This window comes from Papaver somniferum, unplaced genomic scaffold, assembly GCF_003573695.1.
Source record: "Papaver somniferum cultivar HN1 unplaced genomic scaffold, ASM357369v1 unplaced-scaffold_93, whole genome shotgun sequence".
Taxonomy (NCBI): domain Eukaryota; kingdom Viridiplantae; phylum Streptophyta; class Magnoliopsida; order Ranunculales; family Papaveraceae; genus Papaver; species Papaver somniferum.
In genome coordinates, this window is record NW_020652415.1 from 64,161 (window position 1) to 76,184 (window position 12,024).

The following is a 12,024-nucleotide window of genomic DNA, read 5'->3' on the forward strand; positions in this document are numbered from 1 at the left end:
GCTTACTTGCCGGACCGGTCATACTAAGCCAGTTGAGGGCCTGGATGATATTGTGGCCTATGTCAGTGTGTCTGAGCTTTTTCATGAAGGTACTAGAGTCAGGAATGCGCACTTGATTAATGATCTGTTTTGTTAGAGCATTGCTCAGTCGAACTCACAAGTGTTGTTATTTCAAGATTGTTGTCAAATTGAGTTGTCAAAACTATACTTGATTTCTAGTCTACAATTAGTTAAGTCTCAGACTAGGATAGAAATATAGTTGAGAAATAGAGGATCACAACAGTCATCATTGTGTTTTACCGTTTGAAGGCGAAGATCCACCAAAACTTTCGGATAACTTCATCAACAAAAGATAAGTGAAGACTGAACCACCTATATCTCAAGATATATTCACTTTTCTATCATCTAAGAAGATGTCGCATAACTATTTAGACTAATATGCACAGACAAGAATTTCGAGTCAAGTTTATCTTGATAATCTCGAAATATAATGACTAAGCTTAATGAACATTTGTTTAGTAAATGAGTGACAGTTGAAACAGTTGAACTTTTGCACAAGCAGCAAAAACAAACATGTTGGACATGGTAAATAATAGCCGACTGATTAAAATTTAAAATCAGAGCTTCTTACATAGAAAGAATGTATATTACAGAACCACTGTCATTTTAATGCATTCGGAACGTGGAGGAAAAGGGTTACTATTATCAAACCAATAACATCGTTTAATTTGTCGTCGTCATCATCATCTCTCAAACACTTTGATAGGCAAAACATGCTCAACTTCTTTACCAAACTGAAATGTCAACGAGTATTTGACAGCATGAAACAAGGAAACCCTAATTCAATGGCTTCCCCTCTAATGAACTCTAATGAACCCATGAAGCAGGGGTCAATCACTATATATGCCAGGTTATATGCATCTCCTTGTATATCTGTCATAGCGCATGAGGCTGTGATTCAGAAGGGAATACATTAATCAGAAACCGGTGAATCATCTCAAAGCTGGTAAATGTGATGACGGCAGCTGGGGTAGTCCGTAATAGATTGGTGGCACACCCACGATAAAATCCAGGGATACCCTCTTGCTGAAATACCTTCCTAGTGCAGTCAAGCACACCAGAATATCGCTTCTCAGAATGCTGCCCCTGTTCTTGAAGTCTTGAGCGCACAACCTGTGAATGAAGTAGAAGGAAATGACAAACCCAGTTATACATCAGCTTAATTTTGGCAACACAAATAGTTGCACATGATATAAACACGTCGTTATCTAGAATTTACACCTCGTGTGGATATGTCAAAGTTGATGCTGCTACTTTGGAGACTGATGAGGCAACAGCAACGTCCCGCGTGCAGAGTGTATCAGGGGTAGTGTTATCTGATGTCATCGAGTAAATTCAGGAAAGATTAAAAAAAAAAAAAATCGCACCGAAGAGAAATTTTTGGAAAAAGTAGAGAAATGAGTACCTCGTTTGGCCAGGTATATTTTTATCTTTTCATATGCTGGGAACTGGATGGCAACATGGCTAACACCAGCCAATGCAGGTACAAGACCACTGTTATATGCAAATAAAAGCAATAAACCTGACAGTTAGAATTAGTTTCTCATTCCAGACCAGACAGTTACAAGGATTAATCGATACACCACCTGTATAATCCACGAATTCCTTCCTTCTGAGCTATTATTCTTAAAGCTGACAGTGTACTCGTATATGGTACCACCCCAGCTCTCATTCCTTGAGTCTGAAACAGAGACACAAACCTTTACCATAAGAAAATAAGCAATTCAACTATTACGAACATTATTCTTAGAAAATATGGCACAGCCAGAACAAGTATTTTCCATCAAAAATCTGATACACAAGGAAGAAGATAGATTTTTAAGCAAGATAAAGTACAACAACATCATCATCACTTCTGGCATACTTGGAATCTTGTCTTGACAACCCAAAGAGGATTAGTGGCAATGGTGGTTGCAGCTCCAGCACCAGCAGCAGCTACTATGTTCGCTCCTACTGAGAGTTGATGGTACCCAACTACACAAACATGACAAATTCAAGAATTAGTGATTAGAATGCTTGAGACATCTCAAGGTAAAGGGTCGTTAGTTTCAGCTGATGATGTCTATGAAACACTTCATTTAACTTACCGTCTTCATATAATAAACTTTTAAGCTGATCATATATCGTGAAGTAAACCTGAAACCAAAACCAAGACAAAAAGGATTTAAATTTCACATAGAATTTATGATGTGTTTGATCCACCACCACCAATCAAATTTCCAACAGAGATCCAGTATTAACTCGTCGAAGATGATAACACTCACTGCCCAATTTGGAAGTAATGCCAAGACAGTTGGAGAAAGTCCACGGTACATCCCACGGATTCCCTCCTTTCTGAATATCTTTTCCAAACTCCCAACAATTAAACTACCTGAATTTCATTCCAACTCTTAATATACTCTCATGAATTTGAACTCTCAAACTAAAAATCCAGCCAAAAAAAAAAAAAAATCTTGTTCAAACTCAAATCAAAAATACAAGTCAAAATCAGAGTACCTCTAATACTACCATCACCAACAAGCTTGCAGGGAATACCAATAACTTGAAACCTTGTCTTAATTACATCTAATGGACAAACAAAAGTGGCAGCAATAACACCTACAATGACAATTGGAGAAATGAACAAATTAAAGAAATTTATAAACAAATTAAAGAAATGAAATTTACAAAAACTGAAATCAAGAATTTGGAGAATTGATTACCAGCTGAAGCACCGGCAGCTGCATTACATAACATGATTTTAGTACTAGGACCACCATGAGACGATGATTCTTGCCCACCACCAGTCATCTTTCAATTTGAGGGTTTAATGTGAATTCTAGGGTTTCCTCTCTTGAGAGAGATATTTCAGAGAAGAACCAGAGTCGCATGGCAATCCAAAAAGGTATCTTTGAGAAATGAAATTCAGATTAATCGAGGATTCAAAATCAACAAAATGAATTCATAAATTAGGGTTTTCGTTAACAGAGACTGATGAAATCTCCATTAACGATTCTATTTTCAGGAAGCAATTTCACAGTAACGCGATCAGATGAGGAAAATAATCGCCGTTTTTCCCATTTTAATATCAAACAGAAAGTCTGATCGTGAATCGTGACATCACGAATTATTCATCGTTTCTCGAGTTATGAAACTTTTGTTGTTACACGCATTCTGATGCGTAGGATAATTTCTGTCAGAGTTGCGTACGGCTGTGTGTTGCCGTTGGGAGAGCATGTCATTTTACTTGTACAACTCGAGGTGTAGGCTATCATCATCAGAGGAGGACTATGACTTTCAAGAGAAAAGGAAAAAAAATCTGATGAGATAAGCCTTCCATTAGTATTCCATGCCCCACGAGAAAAAAGTTGGTTGAAAAATTGATTCTGCCACTCATTTCACAAGAAAAGGAAGAAGATTCATTTCACTGATCGTTCCACTTCACATGTCGAATTTGCATTCAACGGGTGTTCAAAAATACTGTCACCGGATCCTGTGTTAGGCTGTTAGCACTTACTGATACCAATACAATCCGAGGAGGGCCGACTCGGGTGCATACAACCAAGTGATCATCTAGACACCGTAAACCTACAGACAGCGGACTATGACTCGTTTTTTATGACTTCATATCTAAACAACATAAATATGAGGATATAAATGTTGTTACAAGGATACAATTATTAGAATACAAATACAGAGAGTAGATTTTTGAGAGAAGGATGGAGACAAATAAATTTTATCTAACCTGTGTTGTATGTTACATATAATATGACATGTCTAACCACTCACTAGCCGTCCCTAATTTGGGAAACTTAGTGATTAGGTGGTAACGGGTTGTGCTAGGTTTTGAGTTTAGCGCCCTATCAGCTTTACAGTCCATGCACCACCTAAATACAGACCCAAGAGGGGGCCAGCTAACAACATCTGTGTTAGAGGATCAGTTGATGGGGTCAGAATTGCAGCTGCTACCACAGCACCAACCACAACATACCTCCAAATCGACAGCATTTGATCTCCTGACACCAAACCAACTTGCCCAAGGAGGAGTTGTATGACAGGAACCTGCAAAATGAAACAAAAGGGAAAAGGATAACATCTCGGAAACCTGTAGTAATTTAGACTAAACACCTGAAGTTGTTTTCTAAGACTGCATTTAGGTAGAGCTTCCATTCAAACAGCCAAAACAAGCTGAGAAAAAAAGGGAACCTTGAATTCACATATAAATTCAATCTGTGGGTGTTATAAAAAGAATCCTCAAAAGATTATCAATCACAGAATCCTGAACATTATATGTCCCACTTTGTGTCTATTCTGTCATCCATATATGTATCCTGAATATGACTAATTTCTCCATAATGCATAAAAAATGTACTATGCTTCTATAAAGAAATATTAATACCTGGAAAGACAATCCCGTACTAAACATGAGCACCAATACAAACTCAAAGTATTGGTCGATGGACCACAAGGATTCCACCACTCCTTCAGCATAGCTAACGAAGAAATTCAAGGCTGCAGGAGTTAGGACAGCGTAGGAGAAGGCGATGCCCGTGTAAAAAAGTATTGAGGAGCCAAACACAATGGGTCCCAGGAACCTTCTCTCGGATCTAGTCAGACCAGGGAGAACAAACGCTATTATCTCATAAAGAATAACAGGGCTTCCAATAAGCAGTCCACAGTAGCCAGATACCTAACACGGTAGAGAAAAACAATCAAGCTCCTCTTATTCACAAGTCTGCAATATAAAATAATGTTTAACACATTCAAGCATAACCAAGGAACTGAGGACCTTAACCTTTGAGATAGAAGGCTAAACTGAAAGTATGTGGACTTATGCGAAATTGAGGAGTTTAAGTTAAAGTGGTTAAGCCAAAAACAGAGAACTCCCCATAGAAGAAGGAATACTGTAGACAGATAACAGAATAATGGTTGGCTTCATCAGTATGATAGTAGGGTTCAGGAGCCAGACAAAACAAATTCCAGATAACCAGTTGTCTACCACATTTTGGTTGGGATAAGGATACCACCACATCAACAAGGCTTCTGCTCTTAATGTTTTATTGTTTGAGATTAGTAAAGGGAAGTTAAACACTAAGAAGCAGGTATTCAAATAGAAGAAAAAAGATGAAAGAAAAAGGTTAGTACTAATCACTAGTCAAGATCGAAATCTGACTGGCCTAACCACTTCTAAGCCCAAAAAAACTGTGGTGAAAAAGAAACACAAATTATCTTTCTTTTTGATATGTAAATAATTTGGCAAAAACTTTTTTAGTCTTTTTTTCCCCAAAATTACTGCTTACTAGGGTGCTGAAACAAGTGAAACAAATGAAATAATGAGATAGAGAAAGTTTTGGCTGTAACCTTCAAAGTTGTAAAGAAAAACTCTCCAGGAGCAAGTTGCAAAAAGCGAACACCCTGAGTCATTACAGGAGCTTCGAGAATCCTTATCAAATCTTTGGAAAACGCAAAGCATCCTAACATAGCACCCCCCACTGCTAAAACAGAAACAAATAATCTCTGGCGCAACTCCTCTAGATGGTCGAATATGCTCATTTCTTGATCATCAGGTAGCAGATCTTTATCAGGATACAGAAAATTATAAATAGGGCTGCCTTCTTTATCTTGGTTGGCATTTTGCAAGATCCCGCCCTCTGAATTATCTGACAATTCCAACAGAAGATAAAGTTAAAAAAAATGGCATGTCCAGTTTTTCCCAAACGGATTGATGCAGGGGCATATTGTGCATACATCTTGCAAAATCAGGAGCAAGTTCCTGCTGAAATTGGTTCAAAACGAAACCCGACTTTTATTCAGTTACAATCGCTTCAAAATCTAACTAAGCTGAACCCAACGAAATAAGTTTACTTGTCTTCGATGTGCTTGTATATTGCAAAACGCGTCAGACCAATAGAAAGGTTGTTCAAACTATTTCTTTATAAAAAGAAAAAATTCTATTAAAATTGACAAAAAAATAATAGACAACTAGATGGTTCCAACCCATGAGATACCAGTTAGCATTTTATAACATGGACACTACCATACTCAGTTAAATAACTCGGAAAGAAACCAATGCACCACAAAGAAATGAAATACATGTATAACTATGAAATTGACCTGTTTTTTTGCTTCTAAGCATCCAAATTATGTCCACTAATAAGGATTCACCAAAAGAAAGCAATTGTGTTTTTCTTCCCACTGTAGACGCCCAAGATCTTTATGAATGTTTCCTATTTAGGAATATTTTACTAGCTTCTATTCCAAGGGGGGTGCTTCAGTCCTTAGTTTGTGTTTCTTTTCCTAGGGGCTCCTTTCTAGTGTATTAGTTACTGTGGTGTCCTTCTAAAGGTAGACTTTTGTGATATTTTTCTTAAAACTTATAATCACTTGTTTATAGATTAATGCTGGTTTGAACCTGAACTCGATACATTTACTTTCTCAAAATTCAACTTCATGTTCTATCTGTTTGACTGTGTTGTTCAATTCTTGTAACTTCCAAAAAACCCATCACAAACGCTCAGTTAAACATTTGGTTGACACCACTATCTCTCTCTCTGGACCTCAAAATAATAGAGCAGCTCAAACTCAAAGGCTCAAAATTTCAAATACTATTGACTGAAATAACAAGCGAGGTCTTTAACAATAATTCAGGGAAATAAAATTAATTCGTACAAAAATCAGGACATCTTATGGTGGAATCAAAATACACCCAGCTAATCAATGAACCACAATCAGGACTTATTACAACAGCTGAAAGTGAGTATGGTTGAATGTGTGCCATGAAAAGCTACCTTGGGTATTACATATTTTCACTTGGAAATGTTTACAGAATGCGCTCCCTTTCAGAAATAAGATAACTTATTAAATTTATGCATTTTGTTAATTCCATTATGTTTGCAAAGTGAGTACAGAGTACTATCTATCATTTATCCAAATCTTGTCCTTATACAACGGCAAGTTGTTGTCTCTGACTTCTACAAAATATAATCCAGACTCCAACCCTGGCACAATGGCTAGCGCAATTCCCTCATGATTATGCTGTCGCTGCTAATTCAAACACTCAAACTACTATCACTATGTGGGCATTCCGGAAGTATAGATGCCCCCGCGTCTATAACAAGTTAAAGCTGATCTCTTCAAACTTATAAATTCAGCAGTTGATGGCTTATGCAATAAACCTAACTCCAGGCTCCAGCTCACACTAGGCCATAACCAACACATCATAACCAACACAATTCTGCAGTATCCCAACATGCGCATGAAAACAATTTTTTATTTTTATTTTTGTTGATGCATTTATGTATCCTATTTCTAATGAAGCAAGTATTGGACACCTTACTATCCAGAAAACAAAGTATTGGACAACTCATCTATGACTCTGCGGATAAGTACTTCGGAACCTTGGCAAGCTCCATACTGGTTAGGGATATATGTCAAGCTGAAGGAAGGCTCTCTTACATCTCAAACACATCTTTCAGATGCTTTCGTGTATCATTTTAGTGTAATCCTAATCCAATATTTTTATGTAAAATACATCCACGACCAAAAAGGAAAATACATCTTTATGACATTTTAAGTCACAATTGACATTCAAAGAAGCTACTATACTACGAATTAATCTTTGAGTTCGAATTACCTGTTCTTTCTTCAATAACTGAACCATTGCTGCCGCCCAACGGCTCCGCCTTCTGCTCTTTTAAATCTTCGACCGCTGAACAACGAAATCGTCGAATAGATTTCTTATCAGACCCAAACCTAATACTGTTGTAATTATTATTGTCTGAACAATGAATCCCCAGTAATCTTCTCTTTGTTCGGTCGATTTGAAGAGAATTTAGTAATTGTGGTTGTTGTCTTCTTGTAACCAGATCGAAACGGCTGCCGGAGCAGCGGGACTGCAAATGAGAGATTACGGCGCTAGTGCTTGCCGCCATTTTTCTCTGCTGCTGCTACTGGCCCTTCAACTTAACTCGATCTATCTCCTGCTTGGAATTTCAGGGAGGGACTGACGGACGGACGGACGGGGGATGGATGGTTGGATACCGAAAATTATCCCTTCCTTGCCTCAAGTCAATTGTTTACCTTAGATATTTTCAAATGAACTGATTTTTGGAAATACCGAAAATACCTTCTGAGAACACCAACGACCCACGGTGCTGGCTATCTTATGTTTTAGTGGGCTTCTCCGAGGCCGAGTAGAAATTTGGTATTTTCGTATTACCCAAAATATCCTTTGAACGTGTTTTCGTTTTCGTATATAAGAGTTTATTTTTATTAATCCCGATGTGAGATTTGATTTTCTCAAAAGTGATAGGGAGGGCAATAGTTGGAGAAGACTTTTTCATCGAATTTATGTTGTCGGAGATTTCTTCATTAAAACTGTGTCGGAGAAGATTTACTGGTTGATTTATTGTTTATTTCTTGTTTAAATTTTGGATGTCTGTTTTCTTTTTATCGTGTTAGAGCACTGTTCGGTCGAATTCGCAAGCGTTGCTATCTCAAGCTTGTTTGTCAAGTTTAGGTGATCAAAACTTAAGTCTTGATTTCTAGTCTACTTATAGTTATGTCTCGGATTATGATAGAATGTGTAGTTGGGCTTTAGACTTCACGATGTTCATCGATTGAAGACGGATATCTACTAAGGAGAGCTTGGAGGAACTTCATCAACAAAAGGTATGTGGAGATTAAAACTTTTCTATCACTCGGAAGTCTATTCTGTTCTATTCTATCTTCTAATGAGACTAAGTCGTATAACTATATTGACTTTTATATTATACACATTTGATATTTCGAGTCGAGTTTAACTCGCTTATCTATTTCTCTAAATACGTGATGGAAGCTTTTTTCTTTATCGACGTTCATCATTATTCTTGACGGGTTTAGTTGGAAACAATGTATTTGTTGGAAACTATATAATAAGTCAAAAGATGATCATGTAGAAATTGCATTGAAACATCTTACATGATTTGTGTGAGACAATCATTTGATGTCGACTCGGAAAGTTTCGTATTGATCATTCGATCACTTGAAAATTACTTATAAGCTAATAGTTTGTGTGAGACAGCTATTGTCGTCTTCTAAGGATGTTTCAATGATTGAAATGGGAGTTTAGAACAAAAACCTTTGTCTGGATACATCATAGTACGCGTACCTAGTATACAAATTATTTTGGCATGATTCAGGTCCGGGAACCTTGTTTGCATACCTAGTATACGAACGGTTTTAACTATTAATGTCCGAGAACCAAATTTGCATACCAGTATGCGAACAGTTCTATCTGAGTTAGGTCTGGGACGGCTGTTTGCGTACCCATTTGCAAACGTCTGGACAAGACCAAAGTACGGAACTATAGTTTGCGTACCAGTTTGCAAACTTAGTGGTTAAAGTTCTAAAATTGGTTATGTATGATTCTCATACTCATGAACAAATACATTTATAAATTAAGGAATGCAATCTTCGCAATCCGTGGCTTAATGTTCATGAATTGATTCTTATACAAGTACTTTGTACGATTACAAATCAATTCGATTTTGTTTCAATTGGTGCGTATATACTTCTATGAGATATAAACAATTAAACAACTCTATGAGTAACACAATTAAATTCATTTGATTATCTTTCATGATTGATTGATCATCATATTTGATCTAGAAGTGTCAGATGAATGTGGTTAAGACAAATGTTTTTATATGGATAACTTCGGTTAACTGTTATTGAGCCGACTCAATATACACGTTTAGGTACGGTTACTGTTAGAGCACTGCTCACTCGAACTCGCAAGCGTTTCTATCTCAAGCTTGTTTGTCAATGTTAGTGATCAAAACTATAAATCTTGATTTCTAGTCTACATATAGTGATGTCTCGGACTAAGATAAATTGTGTAGTTGAGCATTAGACTTTGCGGCGTTCATCAATTGAAGACGAAGAACTACTAAGGCGAGCTTATGGAACTTCATCAACAAAAGGTATGTGGAGATTAAAACTCATCTATCACTTGGAAAGTCTATTTCTACTCTATCTCCTATATTGAGACATAAGTCGTATTATTATGGTTTTCTTTTATGCACATTTGAGATTTCGAGCTGAGATTAACTCGCTTACATATGTGTTGGTAAGCTTTCGCTTCAAACAAGTTCATCTTATATTCTTGACGAAAGTCAAAAGATGATCATTTGAAAATCGCTGAGTAACATCTTACATGGTTTGTGTGATACAATCATTTGGTGTAGACTTGGAATGTTTCGTTGTGATTATTTCAATAACTTGAAAATTGCTTTGATGCTAATAGTGTGTGAAAACGGCTATTGCCATCCTCCAAGAAAGTTTCAATGATTGAAATAGAGTTTAGAACTATTGGATTATAAACATAGTTTTGCATTCTTGCATGTATGTGATCCATGACCGGAACTATAGTATGCATACTCGTATACGGACTTGTAATTGTGAAATTCCGTGTACCAAGTACACATACTTGCGTAAGGTATAGGTCCGAGAATTTCTGCTGGGTTTTGGAAGTGTACTTAAGTATGCGTACCCATTCGCATACTCGCGAACCCAAACTAAGACCGGCTACTTAAGTATGCCTACCCGTTTGCATACTTGAGTGGTTAAAGTTCTAGAATCGGTTTGTTCATGAACTAGTACATTTATATATTAAGAAATGCATTCTTTGCAAACCGTGGCTATAATTTTCATGAATTGATTCGAGTGAATCAAGCCGATTTTGCTTCAATAGTTTTTTTGTATACTTCTATGAGAATATAGCAATTGAACAACACTTTAATTAGTTTCATTTGAGTCATTTGAACTAGTTATGGTTAAGATGAATAAGGTTGATATGAGAGTGTTCATACAGCTAACCTCGGTTAACTACGGTTGAGCCAACATGGTGTACATGTTTAGGTACGGTTACATAAACCTAAATGAGGGTACATTTCATTTGTGTATAACAAGCTAAGTTCGATCTAACGGTTGAAAGATATTAGCTTGAATCTAATCATGTTTTCATCTAACGGTGAATATTGAATGCTTTGTTACCAAGGTGTTTGAGGGTGAAAACAGTTTCTGCTGATTTTGGTTATTTCGAGTGTGTGGGTGAGAAACGAGTCTAAACCCTAAACAATGTACTGCAAAGGAGTACTTTAATTCGAGAGATCAATCTGTACGAATTCGGCCTAAACCAAGAAATGGTCGTTCCAGACTTGCTTCGGTCACAAAGTGAAGGAGATAGGTTGGTCTAGGGAGGGAAGCGAAGAGAGTGTTGATACCAGAATAGTTGATTCGGGAAGAGTAGTTGTTTGACGATTTGTATCAGAAAGTGGAAAGATAACAGATGGGAAAGCTAACAAGTGATTTCTGAGTGTTGTATTCTCCTGACCAAAACTTGTGTTTGGTGGAAATAGGTGAGACCTATTTATACAAGTCGCAACTAAACGTACCCTGGTCTCGTAAGAAGTGGAAACGGTTGAGTAAATGGTAACGGGTAACGCCTGGAATTGATGTTTCCATAACGAAGGAAACGTTTCACCATTACTTCTTGTATTTACTAACCTCCTCACCCTTATGACACTTTCCTGTAACGGGCGTAGTGTACGCTGCACGCTGTAAACCGCCAGACCAATACCCTGATGAGCATCCCCCAGTTTGTGACATGTTTTGATGTCTCGAGCGTTTTGATTGAAAACGTGTAGCATGTTGCTAAGTGTGGCGTGGCCAAAGGGTTTGGCGTTTTTATCCAAGTTGGTATTGTGACCAAAGAATTGGCATCGTAGCCAGGTTGGTGTCGTGACCAGAGAGTTAGCATCGCAGCCAAGTTGATGTCGTGACCAAGAGTAAGCATCGCAACCAAGACATTGCCACGAGTCGTTTGGTGGCAGGTTTGTACGGATGAGATCTGCATCTTAGGAGGAAGGGTAGCCGTAGATTGTTTCAACCCTTCGTTTGGAAACCAGCGGCATGGTTGCAGCGCTTGCATGCTCTTGGCACGGC

General features: G+C 37.5%; 2 protein-coding genes across 2 annotated transcripts; both read right to left on the reverse strand.

Annotated features, from left to right (window-relative positions):
- Positions 1-548: 548 nt before the first annotated feature.
- On the reverse strand, positions 549-3,183 carry LOC113346109 (nicotinamide adenine dinucleotide transporter 1, chloroplastic-like). Its single transcript, XM_026589686.1, has 9 exons — positions 2,763-3,183; positions 2,557-2,658; positions 2,325-2,431; positions 2,148-2,196; positions 1,925-2,034; positions 1,647-1,741; positions 1,466-1,554; positions 1,282-1,376; positions 549-1,173 (listed from the first exon to the last, which is right to left on the reverse strand). Exons 1-9 carry the CDS (start codon positions 2,848-2,850, stop codon positions 937-939), a joined length of 972 nt encoding a protein of 323 aa, XP_026445471.1. The 5' UTR covers positions 2,851-3,183; the 3' UTR covers positions 549-936.
- A 479-nt stretch (positions 3,184-3,662) lies between these two features.
- LOC113346108 (sec-independent protein translocase protein TATC, chloroplastic-like) lies at positions 3,663-8,108 on the reverse strand. Its single transcript, XM_026589685.1, has 4 exons — positions 7,673-8,108; positions 5,401-5,699; positions 4,439-4,729; positions 3,663-4,101 (listed from the first exon to the last, which is right to left on the reverse strand). The coding sequence occupies exons 1-4, from the start codon at positions 7,968-7,970 to the stop codon at positions 3,892-3,894; spliced, it is 1,098 nt and encodes a 365-aa protein (XP_026445470.1). The 5' UTR covers positions 7,971-8,108; the 3' UTR covers positions 3,663-3,891.
- Between the last annotated feature and the right edge of the window lie 3,916 nt (positions 8,109-12,024).